This window comes from Alnus glutinosa, chromosome 13 (genome assembly GCF_958979055.1).
Source record: "Alnus glutinosa chromosome 13, dhAlnGlut1.1, whole genome shotgun sequence".
Taxonomy (NCBI): domain Eukaryota; kingdom Viridiplantae; phylum Streptophyta; class Magnoliopsida; order Fagales; family Betulaceae; genus Alnus; species Alnus glutinosa.
In genome coordinates, this window is record NC_084898.1 from 13,196,911 (window position 1) to 13,213,805 (window position 16,895).

A 16,895-nucleotide genomic window follows, 5' to 3' on the forward strand; every position below is an offset into this window, starting at 1 on the left:
AGGTTTAAACTTGGTTTTTTCAAAACCAAGTCTTGAAGAGAGGGTCGGATTTAACCTTCGGTTTTCAGGTTTCAAGTTTGCAAGTAAAAAGTTTAAACTTGGTTTTTTCAAAACCAAGTCTTGAAGGGATGGTTGAATTTAACCCTCGGTTTTCGAGTTTCGAGTAAAATGTTTAAACTTGGTTTTTTCAAAATCAAGTCTTGAAGGGAGAGTCGGGTTCAACCCCCAGTTTTTCAGGTTTCAGATATAACTGTGACTAAACAAGGCTTTAGCCCCAGCTATAGGTGGAACATGTATTATGTTATGTTAAAAAGTTTGACTGCAAAAATCACAAAGGCATCACACAACTCTAGAAGATATTAAAGGAAAAAACTCTTTCATTCATCATCGGGAGAAAGTTACAAAAGTTCAAGAAATAAAGTTTTTACAAAATTTACTAAGGAGCACCATCATCGACAGCTTCGTCCTCAAAAAACTCCACAAAATCTGAAGGAAGTGGAGGCACCTCGGCATCCATGGGATAGAGACTGTGCTCATTGACCTCTGAAGTATCAGGTATCACTAATCCTATCTCTGCCATCTCATCAATGGCCTTCGCTAGAAGACTTAAGAAATCTGAGTGCACGGTTTCCAGGTTGAATTGGATCCTCTTGGGATGCAGAATCAAGGTCTTGAAGTTCTCAGAACCCCATTAGAAACCCCGAACCCAACCTTGGTCCCAGAGCTAAGGCACAAAGGAAAGTTCCTTCAGGTACCTAGCTTATAGCTCTAGCCTTTTAGTGCTGATACTTCTTGTGAAGCTTGCCACACTCCTCCTCAGACTTCTTAAGCATGACAGTGACGATTGCTAGAGATTTCTGAGCCCTTTCTCTACTTTCCTCAAATTGGGCTAGCTAGAGGCTTTTCTCGCTTGCTACGGTTCATTGCAAACAGGGCATGTTCCTCTGCAAAAGAAGGCTCAGAGGTAGAGGGGGGATCCCTCGGTTGGTCCGCGGTAGTTGCTGGGACTCTAGTACAGTCATCTGCATTTGGCTCTACGTTAGGCATAGTGGGCTCAGGTGCAGGGGCCTACAAGTTCTTGTCAAAACAACATCCTCGGGGTCGGAATCATCAAACATGTAGTGAAGAGTGGTTAACGGAGCCACATCCAGAACTTCCTCCATTGAAGGGGGGTTGGCGGTTGAAGCAAGCTCTTCTGTCTCTATAAAATTTGGTGCAGGGAAGGAGGTGATGGCGTTCCCAAGGAGGCCAAGGAGTAGTCTCTGTATTTCTTCAGTTCGGGGCCTTTTTGAAGGCTCCCCGACCTTAGCCTTCCCCTTATTTGCTTTACGCTCCTTGGTAGAATGAGATTCAACTGCCAGAAACACACCACCCGGATCTCCTCCAATAGCTCTGGCGGCGTCACCCATCAACCTCCTACTATTAGACAAGGGCACCACGGGGAACTCCAGAAGTAAGTTGTGCAGCCTCCTCTTGCTGCGTAGAAGGTTTCAGAACCAGGGGTGCCTCGGAAGCTTCATCGTCCAAGCCTGGGGCAAAAGAAGGAACCATCGAGGCTACGGGAGCAACATCCTCCCTCGGTGTTGGAATTATCTTCTTCGTCGGCACTCTTTTTGCAGGGACCATTCCGAGAGTACCTAGTTTTGAATATCCAGCAACCTTGCTCTTGAGAGCCTTCTTCAGTTTCCCCCTCCTATCCAGGAGGACCTTTTCCTCGAGGATCTTGTAACTAAAGCACTCCTGGAGAGCAGCATCTGTGACGATGGTATCAAAATCCATCTTTGTCACATTCTCCGGGAGTAGGGAGAACACGAGCATTACCTTAACCCATTTCCTTTGATCCCAGGGAAATAGGGCTGTAAACGAGCCGGTCCGAGTCGAGTTTTGGCAATCCCGGACTGGCTCGTTTTAAGGAGAATTTAAACGAGTCGATCCCGAGCTCGAGCCGGGCTTAAGGACCTTTGTCCGGGATCGACTCGTTGAGGTAATACCCTAACTCGGGACCGAGCTCGAGACTATTAAGTCAGTCCTCACGAGTCGATCCGAGTGCTCGACTCGCTCGAGTCGACTCGAGCTCGGATCAAACCCAGAAAAGTTGTTTCAAGTTCGATCCGATCCCGAGCCCGAGCTTCAGGTTTAGGGCTCGGCCTGTCGAGCCCTAATTGGGTAGCTCGGCCCAATTAGGGCTCGTTAGTTCAATAATTTAAAAAAAAAAAAAAAAAAAAAAAAAAAAAAAAAAAACCAGAACCATAAATAAACAAATTTGAAATTTGAAGTCTGCAATTTACAGTTCAAAAAACTACATACATGAATCAAGATTCATCTAAAGCTAATAAGCTATGAATCAAAAAAATCAACAAGTTGCTTTTACCTGCAACTTAAATTACAATTTTACAAATTAAAACATACAAACTACAAAGAGATCAGATTTACATAGTTTGAAACAGATCAAATTTTACCCAAATACATAGAGATCAAAATTAAAAAGACTACAAGTCTACAACTTCTAGAAGACAACTTAAATTACAGCACAACTGCAGCCTGCAAAATGTTAAGAACAATCTGAGTTGCCACTTGCCAAATGCCGCAGGTCCACAGCTCAGAGGAATCACAGGATCACACTGAACTAAGACAAAAAAAAATTGTTAAACTATTTTTACTCCCTTGCACATTTAATCAAAGTTTTGTTTACCTTGATAAACATGTCAAGGGAGATTTATCATTTAAGATTTGTCTAGACAGACTATACATAGTTACATACCAACTGCAACTTCTCTATCTCCAACAGAAAAGGTATAAAATACAAAGAGTTCAAATTTACAAAGAGATCAGGTTTATATGAAGATTGAGTAATTCTCATTCGAGTGAAGGATTAAAAGACAACATAAATTATGACATATTAACAATTTGAAAATGAATAGTTAAAAACAATCTGAGTTGCCACTGCCAAATTTTCCACAAAACCACACTGCACTAAGACATTCTTGGGATAAAATAAATTGCATAACAGATATCAGATTCTCACATTTCAATCTTATCATTAGTGCATAGCTTAGGTCATTTGGTAATGTGACTTGCATGCAAGAGACTCCCACTTACCTCATATGCTTGTGATTCTCTTGAATTGCAAGCATAAGAGGCAAATGGGAGTCTCTTGGCATAAAAGTCCCAAGCAAAGCAATAGACATGGCATACAAGTCCCAAGCAAAACACCATAGATTACATATTTCTAACTTAGCAAAGCCTAACAAAGAACATGGCAGATCATAACCGTTTATAAAGAATTCAGTTACTCAAACAAAGCCCAGCAATCAGCATAATAGATGAGAGATTTCTAACTAAGCAGATCATAACCGTTTATAAAGAACTCAGATACTCAAACAAAGAGTGATGTTCACCACTTCACCCAAATGGCCAAAATACAAAGAGATCAGATTCACAATGCCACTCCTTACAAGACCACACTGGACTAAACAAAAAGAATTGTTAAAAATTTTCACTCCCTTGCATATTTAATCAAAGTTCTTTTAACCTTGATAACATGTCAAGAGAGATTTATCATTTAAGATTTGTCTAGACAGACTATACATAACAATTAAGAGTTAAGACATACCTCATGACAGATTGTCCAGCAAGGCAGCAACAGATTGTCCAGCAGGAAGCAACAGATTGTCCAGCAGGAAGCAATTCAAGTTTTAAACAGTTCAAGTTTAAACAGATTGTCCAGCAGTTCATATTACATACTTAACAAAAAGAATTGATAAACATGTCAAGGGAGATTTATCATTTAAGATTTGTCTAGACAGACTATACATATCATTATATCAATTAAGAGTTAAGACATACCTCATGACTTTAGTCATGCCAACTTTTCCAGCAAAAATGGACAAAAGGGTATATTAGCTCAGGTTAAACAGATTGTCCAACAGGAAGTAGTTCAAGTTTCCAACAGTTAAAGTTTAAACAGATATATGACCAACAATTCATATTACATACTTAACAAAAAATAAACATATATAAAGTTAATAACCTCCGAATTATACTTAACAAAAAATAAACATATATAAAGTCAATAACCTTCGAATATCTGAATCAAATCCAAGAAGATGGTGGCAATTCAACTTCAATCAGTTTCTACAAAAAGAAGCACAAAGACAGGTAATAAAGTTAGTTCATACCTAAACAATAATCAGTGATAAACACATGTAATTTCATGCAAATTATGTGCTTAAAATGCCACTTACAGTTTCAGAAGTTTTTTTCTTGATACCATGGAGTGCTCTCACCCAATCGGATCCACACAATAGCATTTGAACGGTTTCAGTTTTCAAGGATGCTCGGTGTGGATCAATTACCCTACCACCTGCACTGAATGAAGATTCAGAAGCAACTGTGGTGATGGGTATGGCTAGAATGTCCTTTGCCATCTTAGACAAAATTCGGTACTTCAAGGCATTGAGCTTCCACCATTCCAAAGCATCGAATTCATTATCAATATCTTCACCACTGTCATCCTTATCGCCTACGTACACATCCTCTTCAAGATAGATATCTAAATCTGATTTAAGAGGCCGAATGACATCAGTAGTTCTAACATGATCCCGATACATTGATCGAGCTGTGGAAACTCTACTGACACATGGTGTAGAAACACTTTGTGAAACAACTGCAGCCTGCTCAGCAGCAGTGTGTTTCAAAACAGCAGAATTATGGGCAGTGACGTACACTTCAAACAACTCATGCAGAACGACCAGCACAGTCTGTATATGCTGGGGATACTCAAAATCAGGGTAAATAAGAGGAAAACAGAAATTGATCAACTTCATCTTGTATCTTGGATCCAAGACAGCAGCTATGGACATCAACAAATTGCATTCCCCCCAATACTTCTCAAATTTCTGAGTCATTTTTTCTGCCATTGATCTAATGTAGTCACGCCTATCAACACATTTCAACTGTAGAATTTCCTTCATTCTCCATACCTCAGGTAGAAACAGATTTGAGGTTGGATAATCACTTCCCGATATCATGTTTGTAACTTCATTAAAAACCGACAAAACCTGGTTTACATTCTCCACCTTCTCCCACTGTTCCGAACTCAAAACCCACTGAAATGCTTGATCAACTTGGTGATATCTTGGGAACACTTCTTTGAACCCTACTGCAGTGGCCAGCATCAAGTAGGTGCTGTTCCAACGTGTGGGTACGTCTAAAACCAGTTTCTTAGATGGCAAATGCAAACGTTGAGCTATTCCACTAAACTCTTTCAACCTTCCCTCCGAAGCAACCACATACTTTATTCCCTGTCTAACAGAATCAACAATGTCTCCAATTTCAGAAAGCCCTGCTTGCACCAACAAATTTGTCACATGCGCACAACATCGCACATGGAATAACCGACCACCAACAGCCAACTCATTCCTCAACTCAAAATCATCTTTAATGATTCTGATGGCAGAATCATTTGCTCTTGCATTATCAACTGTTATTGTTAATACCTTATCTTCAATGCCCCATTCTATAAAACACTTCCTAAGGGCATCAGCAATGACAACACCACTATGAGGAGGAGGTACGTTAAAAAAGTTCAAAATTCTCTTTTGGAGGAACCAATCTGAATCTACATAATGGCAAGTAACAACCATATATGACACCCTTTGCGAAGATGTCCACATATCAGTTGTTATATTTACCTTCTCAACCCCACCAAGCATTGCTTTAATCTTTTTCTTCTCATTAAGGTATGTAGACATGCAATCACTTTTCACAGTTGCACGACTAATCTTTTTCCAATGGGGCGTGCATGCCTTCATAAACTTGTTAAAAAGATCATGTTCCATCATGTTAAAAGGGTACTCGTGGAACAGCACCATGTGGGATGCAAGTTCCCTGACTTTCTTCTCACTCCAAGAAAAATTTGTCAACGTAGCCCCCCCACCTAGCTGACGGTGATCATAGGTCAGAATCTTTTGCTTACTGTTGGACGCCACATACTTCACACATGCTACCAAATGCCTACCAAGTGTTGAGGTAGAACTAGATTTGGAAACAGCAAACAACCTCTTACACCAATTACACTGAGATTTTTTTACACCTAACACTTCAATTTGGGAGAAGTCATCCCAAACTTTAGAAGTCTTTTGCCTATTTTTCCTCTGATTTGCACTACTACTAGTACTGGTACTAATCTCAACAGGAGTATGAGCACTACCCATAGGCTGAGAATCAGTAGGACCAGGAATACATATAGTTTGGGGATCCAATTGAGAAGTATCAATATTTACTGGTTGGTCTGGTGTATTTCCACTGTCACCAACTCCAATGGTAATGGAATGAGTAGTTGTATCATCACCTAAGTCTACTTCATTGACTAATACAACTTCATTGACTTCCATAGGCTGCCTTCTGTCCTCCATGTGCTGTTTTAAAACAAAACTAGGGCTGTTAACTAAAGGTTATTTCAGATTTCTAACATAGATTACAGATTTAGGATTTTAAAGTTTTAGGGATTAGAGATTTAGCCATTTAGGGTTTTAGAGTTCTAGGGATTAGGGATTTATGGTTTTAGAGTTTTAGGGATTAAGTTTTAGGGATTAGGGATTTAGGCTTTTAGAGTTTTAGGGATTAAGTTTTAGAGATTATGGATTTAGGGTTTCAGAGTTTTAGAGATTATGGATTTAGGGTTTCAGAGTTTCAGGGATTAAGTTTTAGAGATTATGGATTTAGCCATTTAGGGTTTCAGAGTTCTAGGGATTAGGGATTTATGGTTTTAGAGTTTTAGGGATTAAGTTTTAGGGATTAGGGATTTAGGCTTTTAGAGTTTTAGGGATTAAGTTTTAGAGATTATGGATTTAGGGTTTCAGAGTTTTAGAGATTAAGTTTTAGAGATTATGGATTTAGGGTTTCAGAGTTTCAGGGATTAAGTTTTAGAGATTATGGATTTAGCCATTTAGGGTTTCAGAGTTTTAGGGATTAAGTTTTAGAGATAATCATCTTATGCTTGTGATTTAGGGTTTAGTGTTTAAGATTATGAAGCATGAGAGTTTTAGGGTTTAAGTATTTAGTGTTTTAAGGTTATAACAGAACAAAGCATAGCATATTGTTTTTAACAGAGCAAAGCATATTGTTTTACAGATTACAGATTTCTAACAAAGCAAAGCATATTGTTTTAAACAACTCAGTTATACAAATCCCAGCAATCCAGCATAATAGATTATAGATTTCTAACAAAGCAGAGCATAACAGATTACAGAGCATAATTTTTAAAACAACTCAGTTACTCAAACAAAGGCCATCATAACAGATTACAGATTATAGAATGTGGACTATCAAAGAGAATTGCAGATTCTAGGGCTGTTAACTAACCTCAAACGGCAAGGAAGATTATATAATACAACAAAGCAAAGTATAGATAAAAGAAAGAACATGGCAGATTATGTTTTGTTAACTAACAACTAAAGTCTAAACTTGGCACGACTATAACAAGCCTACAAAAACAAACCCTAACACGGCTACAAAACACAAAAATAAACAAGCCAAAGATATGTGAAACAAATCCAAACATTAACTAATGTTTTGATAAGTAAATAAAACTAAAAAAATAAAATGTAAAAAAGAAACTCCATTGAAACCAGGATTACATACCCAAGAGGCCAAGAGGGCCAAGATATATACTTGTATTGTAGACGTAGATGTAGTCGGATTCAGCCTTCAAGTACTTGAAAGAGTCCAAACTCAAGACACAAACCCAGGGTGCAAGAAGGAACAACCAAATGAAGACACAAAAAGCAGATATATCAAATGGGTGGATTAGAGAAATAAAAAACAACAAAAAATAGTATAAAACACACAAAGGCAGAGAGTCTAGTAGTGGTAGCACATCCATCAGATCAATTAGGGATTCTGACTGCGAGAGGTGAGGCTTGTTAGCCTTTGGAGTGATCGAAATCGAGAGGATGGGATGGGATGGCAGATGGACCATCGCCTTGTACACTGTTCTAGTTTGAACTCGAGGATATTGAAGAACAAAAATGAAATGGAACGAAATGGAAAATTGGAACGGCAGATTTGCCATTGGATTTTCTTCTTGATCGTTCATCAACGGCGGATAGAGAAACATAATGAAAGGGTCGTTGAGAAAATTGAATGAGAGCATTCAATTTTCTTCTGATCTGCCATTAATGCTTGCCGATTGAATCGAGTGACGGTAGGGTTTTTTGATACTCATTTAAGGCGTTTTCTCCATTTTTCACCGTTGGATTGATTTTTGGGTAAAACCAATTCATTTGAACGGCTTAGATCAAGCCTTGGTGATCTAAATTGAGCAGAAAATTTAATGGGGCTGTCAAGAGGCTTTTCAGTTTCAGAGGCGAACCCTAGGTTAAAAAAAAATGATCCCCTGTGTGCGCAACGGTGCGGTATGGCTAGAACCCGTGCCATCTCTTCATCGAAAATCATTATGACCGTTGATTACGATTATTATTTTTTGAATCTCAAATATGGTCAGTTAAGAACCCAGCTCATGTGGACATGCGAAACACAGAATTAGGACCCCCTCAGTCATGCGCACTAGCTGTCATCCATCTTCAAATCCAACGGTTATGATTTACTCCACTTTTAATCGAACGGCTACGGGCATTGCATTTTAAATTCTCGAGAAACAGGCTGGCCGACTCGATTTTGGGGGAAAAAAATTTCCCTCTCCATTTTTTTGGGTTCTAGACTCTTCCTCTCCTTGTTTTTTTTTTTTTTTTTTTAAAAAAAAAAAAAAAAAACAATTCTCTTCGTTTTTTTAACTAAGTCTTCCGAAATTTTTTTTTTTTTTAAAAAAAAAAAAAAAAAAACTTAGAAAAGACTAGTCTAATTTGTCTAAGACTGTAAATGTTACTTTATATATAATTATATATATATATATTGTCTAAATGTCTAATAAATTATTTGTTATTAAAATTAATAAAAGTAAAAACAAAAGAAGAAACAACTTAAGTGCTTAACAAATGCTAGTCTAATGAGTTAATAATATTAAAAAATCTAATGAGTTAATAATATTAAAAAAATAAAATTCATTTTCATAAGATAAGTTATAATTTATGAGTTATACGTGTATTTTTTTTGTTAACTAATTTTTTTAAATACCGATATACCATATTATCTACATTATACATTTATTATTTATACAATTGTACATTTATTAAATCTATGATGTAGTCTCTTTTTTTTTTTGGTATAGACCATATAGACCGTATAGTTATTACTTTTTACTTATTCCTTTTTAATTAAATACTAAAATCTATAGGATTAGGGTTTTAATGTAGATGTAGTTATTACCTATTGGCTACTACCTAATGTTAGTAACTTAGTATAATAGTATTAATGTATTAGTATATAAGTTAATTTAATTATGAATCTATGATATTATTTAATTTGTAATTATAAACAAACACATTACACATTGTTAATTATAATTTATAATACTATTAAGTCTATTATACATTTATATTATTAACCTAAATTGGAATTACATAAATTTATCTAGTAATAATGTGTAACATATCTAATGATAATATGTATATAATTATATTGAACGGATCATATGCTTATATAGTTATATAATTATAAACTTATAGTTGTATTCATATGAATCTAATAATGATTAAAGGATATGATCTATATAAGATATATCATATAATTAATAAATTTTTATATCCAAATTGTTGATTTGAATTTTTGAAATTTCGAGCCCTAAACGAGTCGGGCAATCGGGTCGGGTCGGGTCAAGCGATACTCGAGTCGAAAATTTCAAGCCATAAACGAGCCGGGCGGGCGAGTCGGTCCGATCGAGTCTTAAACGAGCCGAGCTCTCGAGGCCTCATACGAGCCGGGCGGTTCGGTCTCTAAACGGGTCGAGCTCACGAGCTCCCGTCGAGTTATGTCGGGCGAGTCGGGTAGGTATCACTAATTAATCGAGCGAGTTTCAACGGTAACGAGCGGGCTTCAACAGTGCCGAGCTCGAGCTCGGATCGGGCTAAACCGGGCGGGTACTGAGCGGGACCTCGAGCCCAGTCGGCTCGCTTACAGCCCTACAGGGAAAGATCCAGCTACTCCGACAACAAGCATTGGCAAACAGAGTGCTTTATCTTGAGCGCTTGGGAATCGTCCTTTACCGAGGCCTTGCTAGAAGATGAAAGAGTGCCTCGAAAGTGAAGCCTGATCAAAAAGGGCAGGGAAAATACCCTGATTTGACCGGGGAACAAAGGAAACTGACCAAGAAGAAATGGACACGTGGCAGTAGTTGTTGAAACCAAAAAGCCTACTACTTGCAACATTAATGAAGGTTGTTACAATCGAAACGTCTCTCAATGGTGACAATGATTGAAATATCCAATTGGTAAACCAGGGACATTCAAGAGTCGAAAGCTAAAGATCGCTCAAGCTTCGGATTTTTCAAAACACAAAATTCTCATTATCCGAATATGTCTCGGATAAAAGAATTGGGGGTAACTATTAGGAATAATCACACACAAACCTCCAGTTTGAGTCCTAAGAGTGGACACATCCTGAGACAAAGATTCAACCTCTCCAGCCAAGGCTCGGGACAAGCATATCTCGGGAACTCAGGTTTCATCCCATGAAATCCGTATTAGAACCCTACTTCAAGCTGAATTGAAAAAGGAGTCCTAATCCAGGTCCAATAAGGACTCTTTAAAGAATCCGGTCAACTGTCATATTCTCAGTTGGACTCGAATAGGACTCCCGATCCAAATCGAACTCCCAGCACTCTTAGGTCAAGTTGGAGACAAAACCCTAATCCAGATTAGACTTCACCTCTTAGCCTATAAATAGGTCATTGTATCAGGTATATACCCTAGACTGAATTATTGTGTTTTGGGCATACTTTTTCTCTCAAAGACTGCCTTAGGCATCCAAGTGAGACTCTACCGGCACCCCAGCGAGTTCTTTCTTAATTTTGTTGTTTTGTAGTGATCGTGGAAGCACGAAGAACATTGAAGAACGTGACATTCACATTGTACCAAAAACTGTTCTAACATCTAATATCGAAAATTAAAGCGAAAATCACAACTAAATGTATACCTTTTTTGAGAAGAAAGTGGGAGTGGGAGTTAGAGTTAGAGTTGTTTTGTTACCAAGAAATGTCAGTGAGGAGAAGTATGTCATGCCATTGACTACTATATTTGTATCAGAGAATCATACAAAAAAAAAAAAACTCTCTTTTCTTTGAGAAATGCTAGGGGTACAAAAACTTTTACAAAGGGAATTTTACAAACTGACATGACATTATACCTAAAGACAAAAATGCCCTTTTAGCAAAACTCATTATTTCAAGACCACCCAAAAGTCCTCTGATTTCTCCAATCAGGGACCGACTAATTCCTTCAACCGTTATTCCAATCTCGCCGAATGGCTGGTTTGGAGTTTTCAGCTTGCTCCGGTTCGGAGTTTCCGGCTAGACGGTTCGAAGTCTCCAGCCACGAACGGATCGTTCCCCGGCCAGGTGCGTCATCTGGTCATTCCTGGCCGCCTGGCCGGGATCTGACCTTCCCCAACCAAAAGCTTGGTTAGGGTCAAGGTCGAGTTCGAGATTATCTAGGGTTCTGGGTTTCCGGTGGGTCAGGGGTTTCCGGTGACCGGGGTGGAGTCGTGGTGGCCAGCGTGCTGAGTTTCCGGCGGTGTAATGGTTTCCGGCAAGGTGGGTTCAACGGGGGAGGAAAGGGTATTTTTGTCTATGTACTAAAATTTGTTTAAACTTATTTTAATATTAAGCTGATGTGGAGTTGATGTGAGGCTCCATGTCAGTTTGTAAGCTTCTCTTTGTAAAAGTTTAAGTAACCTAGCATTTCTCATTTTCTTTTTATGCTCCGTTCGTTTCGACGTAAAATGATTTCCGTCGTAAAATAATTTCGACGTAATCATTTTCAGAAAAAATGATTTTCTCGAAAATATTTTTCGGTGTTTGGCTCGCACGTAAAAATTACAAAATGCAAAAATTAGAGTTTGGCAAATGCCTCCGGAATCTGGCAACGTCCTGTCGCCGTTGTCGGATTCCAGCGAGAAAGTTTGACAGGATTCCGGCCGAATCAATGGTCGGATCATGTCATATCCGATCGGATCCCGGCCGTTTTGTCCAGATCCTGCTGGAATCTTTCGGATCCGGCCTGATCAATGGCAGGATCCGTCCAGATCCGGCTAGATCCCGACCGTTTTGGCCAGATCCGGCAAGAGCTAGCTGGATTCCGGCCATTTTGGCCAGATCTGGCAATATTCCGGCCAGAATCTGGTGGTCGGCATCCAACGCCGGTGGTCGAAGTCCGGCGCCAGCAGGATACCGGCGACCAGATGTTGTCGGACTCCAGCGCCGGTTGGATTCCAACGATCGACAATTGCTAAATTCTGACAATCGGATATCAAACATGCGTATAAGAACAAAGAGTTTAATTTCGGAAAACGATTTACGGTTTTAAAAATCGTAAATCGTTTTCCGAAAATTAAAGAAGCTTTTACGGTCAAACTGAAAACTATTTTCGTTGACCATTATTTTCGCCTCTACCAAACACCGTAAAATGTCGAAATCATTTTTCAGAAATCATTTTACGCCGAAACAAACGGAGCATAATACCCATAACATTATACACCTCTAAAGACTACAAGTATGTTTGAGATTGGGTTGGAGAAATAGAGTTTATGCCTTAGAAAGAAGACCCGGGAGAAGAGAATCAAGACCCATTTACAGACGACTAGGAATATATTTACATGTCAAAAAACTGGCCCTAGCTATTTCTTTTCTTTTCTTTTCGGCCATTGCCTTTCCTAGAATTTTCTCAAAAATTGACCTTAATCGGTGAAGATAAGTGACCGAGACTCATTCACCCATCTGAAGATAAGTCAGCAACTCAAGTTCAAGATGCTAATAAAATAAAGAGGAGACAGAAGACGTTTTTGAATTTCATATTAGAGCAACTGTGTGCGAGAAACGTTTTATCAAACTCCTGCTGTTCATTTTATTACGAGTATGTTCACCCACCAGCTTTTATATCGTGACTTCTTCGGTCATCAAAAGTAATGGTCCAACCATAATCCTTTATCATTCGCTTTCACAAAAGGATGCAAGTATGGAACGTATTCCTAGGACGTGGATTCAGTATGCTTAAATACAAGAGAAATGATCCATACACTCATTTCTCACAACAGCCCCACAACAAGCTGACGTGGCGGGTAATATTTTATTATTTTTTTAAAATAATAAAATATTACCCGCCACGTCAGCTTGTTGTGGGGCTGTTGTGAGAAATGAGTGTAAGGATCATTTCTCTAAATACAAAAGAAACATGGGCAAGTATTCCGTGGGTCATTATGTACAACCAAGACTCGTGACTTTGAGAATCCCCTACAACTAAACAAAATGCAGCCTTGGGTACATTTGACCCTAATTTCCAATTCCTAATCCCACCGACTTTTCTGCACAATCATGTATCAAAGCATGACTCATAGTACGACTTTACGGAGACAAGAGTTACAAGAACAGAATAGATAAAGTCACAAGAGTTAGATACTGTATCTAAGAAACAAGAGTTACAAATTGATAAATTAAATTTATTATTGTTAATATAGAAGTAAAAAAGATTTGTAACGTCTAAACTATTTTTCTCTAAAGAAAGTCTTGTATATAATCAAAAGAATCGAAAAAAGATGTAGCGAACAAAAAGTTTTGACGTATTGACGAGACTATATGCAAATCCACCTTAATTTTATGTCTCTCTTTCTTGTAATCGTCTATTTCTTAGATTATGTGTTTTTATATACTTTGCAGACTAAAACTACAGTTTTAACTCAAATCACAGAAAAATATAAACTGCCCGGTTTTTCCATGGGTTCCAGCATATGCACTTGCTGTTCTATTGGCTTCTTCTCGATTAGCGGCACCTAACAAGTCACGTTTTGAAGGTTTTCCTCTCATTAACACACTTGTTGGTGGCATGCACACCCGTTGTATGTTCTATTAACAGCATACTTCCGAAGCTTCTTTTTTTCCTGTTCGTTCTTTGTAGTTCTAGTGCTTTGCTCCATTACAGCTCGTGGCATCAGAGGATACTTCACAAACCTCATGTTTCACTCAAAATCCACAAATTCGGAGCTCAATCTCGTCAAATGACAACCTCTAGGCCTGCAGATTCGTAATCGCAGGTTTTGAAATAGCAAACCGACACTTAATTCTCACCAAATCCAGCTGTAAACAAACAACACAAAGTAAACTACCTCTGTTCTGATAAGCCAGCATGCAATCGATGTAGTTAAAGAGTGTAGAACACTAACTTGGTTTAGTTAAACAAATAATTCCAAATTAGCATCCAAACTCCCTCTTTTAGACTTTTAGTAATCTAAGTAATCGTGCTACATAAAACTAAACTAAATAGATCACACGTGGGTGGTCCGACAATACAAAACATGAAGACCCACAAAATCACGTTCTACCAACCATATCTTAGACCCAGACTTTCAACATACAATTTGGTAGTACGCTGTTTTACAGACTCCATTTTTTTTTTTTTTTTTTTTTTTTTTTTTTTTGCATCTACTACGTATACAACATTCATCCGAACAAGGAATTCAGCAGGAAATCCCCAAAATGCCCTCACGATCTGGGATGGAGTGCATCCAACGGCCGGTGTGCGATGGGAGCGGGTGCGGGGGCCCACGGGTTGATGGGGACCGGACGTGGGCGCGGGCGAGCAGGGCCCATCTGGTGGGCCCCCGCGTCGACTGTGGACGACGAGGAAACTGGGACCGCGACACGCTCACATGAGGGGCACATGGTGAGGGTGGTGGGTGGGGTCATTTGCATGTAGAACTGTGGGGAAAGTTTCAGTGCCCTCAGTTCCTGAACCTCTTTCTGCAACCGCCTGTTCTCGTCCGTCAGATTCTCACAGCACCTCTTCAGGAACTCGCAGTCAACCTCAGTTTGCTTCAACTTGGTTCTGTAAATTACACAGTCCACGCCACTCGTAAATAAAGCTACTCTTAATGGGCATAACAGTAATTATATTATTAATTTTTTTTAAAAAAAATTAAATTCTCACCTTGCCCTTCTGTTCTGGAACCACACTTCGACTTGTCTGGGTCGGAGGCCTAGCTGCTTAGCTAACGCTAACTTTTGCTTCTGCAACCAAAAACCGACCCATCTGTGAGTGAAATGGTAGGGTGTTTTTTTCTTTCATTTTCTCAGTAACCAAACAGAAGTTTGGGCAAAAGAAAACCGAGTTTTACTGCGTAGGGTAGGACTTACGGGGTTGAGAGTGTTGTGTTCTTTGAAGCTCTCTTCGAGAATAGCTGACTGGTCCTTGGAGAGCCGGAGCTTCTTTCTCGAGGTTTCAGCGTCTTCTTCATCGCTTATACCACGAGAGGAAGCTCTCTCAATCTCATGGTCCTCCCCGTTGGCTTCTCTCTCGCTTCGCTTGCCGCTCACGCTAGATATCGTGCTGTTTGGGGATGATACGCCCACTTCTTCTTCGCAATCGCCGGTGGAAGGCAGCCGGTTCACGTCGATGCCTCGGAGGAAAGATCGAGTCTCGGCCCGGCACGTTTCGGAGTTCCGATCTGCATGTGGAATTGCAAGAGATAATTAGCGAAAAAAAAGATTGAATTCTAAAAAACAGATCCGAAGAATAAGATCCATGACTTGTGTAAAAGGTAGCTGATTTGAGAAGGCTTTTGAGTGTGAACAAGCGAAAAGTAGAAGGAAAATAGCTGACAAAAGTTGGTTGTTAAAGAAATCAAACATGAAAATAGCAAGAAAAGTAATTATTTTATAATCCAAGTTCCTTAAAAAAGAAAAAAGAATGGTTTCTTTAGGGAAATGAAGAGAAAATGGTTGGTAACGGTTGAAAGCGGTAAGAACACAAGCAGATCTGAAAGTGGAAGCCATGCAAGTGCAACAAAAGCTGTAGAGAAATCAAAAGTACCTGATGAAATGGGGGCGTCGTTCCAAGAGGGCTTGGGAAGATTGAAGGTAGAAGCAGAAGATGGGTGCAAACAAGGCATCATGAGATTCTGTTGTAGCGAATGGTGGTTGTTCTGAGGGAAGCTCAAGCTTAGACTCAACCCCAGATCTTCCTTCTCAACCATCATCCTTGTCTTTTACAGTCCAAACGAAAGATTTTTTCTGCTTTGAAATTTGATGAAGTTATAGAGAGAGAGAGAGATTGGAAGGTAATAGGTAGGTTTGAGTTGGAGAGGGTGAGGGTGAGGTGGGGGTTATATAGAAAGAAGAGAAATGGTAGGGAGTGGTGTGTAAGATGAACAATCATGACATGGTGTCAGGAAGCCGAATTATCTCAATCATGGCTTTTGCCTCCCAAATGATACCTAACTCTGCTTCTTTGTCTTCTCTTTACATAATTTAACCATGGTTAAAATCGACACCTTTGCTTCTTTTACTTTTATGTCTAAGTGGATCATAATTGCTCGGAGAAAATTAAATATATACGGCTGATAAACGAAGAAATCAAGTCTCTCAATTTCATTATTGCTATTTATTTTAAATAAAAATATTATAATTTAAATTTATTACACTTAATAATGTATATAAAATTAATATTGACACATTTTTTTTAAATTTAAATAGTATCATTTTATTTGAAATTAATGTGTAACTAATTTGAAATTGACCCAAAAAATAAATATAAAAAAAAAAAAATTATAACTGCTTCCTAACTAATTAATGGAAAGCAAGCTGGAGTGCTGGACTTTAGGTTCCACGTAATTAATACTCATAAATGAAGCTCTAATGTAGGCCATGGAATATGGAATATAATCTCTACTCAGAATTTAAAATTTGTTCATCTAATTATGTATATGATTTTACATTTTCAATAGCCTCAATT

The 16,895-nt window shown here is 38.7% G+C and overlaps 1 protein-coding gene across 1 annotated transcript; it reads right to left on the minus strand.

Moving 5' to 3' along the window:
• Positions 1-14,301: 14,301 nt before the first annotated feature.
• Positions 14,302-16,314, minus strand: LOC133854739 (homeobox-leucine zipper protein HAT4). The gene is made up of 4 exons (XM_062291004.1): positions 15,975-16,314; positions 15,299-15,609; positions 15,093-15,172; positions 14,302-14,990 (listed from the first exon to the last, which is right to left on the minus strand). Exons 1-4 carry the CDS (start codon positions 16,138-16,140, stop codon positions 14,648-14,650), a joined length of 900 nt encoding a protein of 299 aa, XP_062146988.1. The 5' UTR covers positions 16,141-16,314; the 3' UTR covers positions 14,302-14,647.
• Positions 16,315-16,895: the final 581 nt, after the last annotated feature.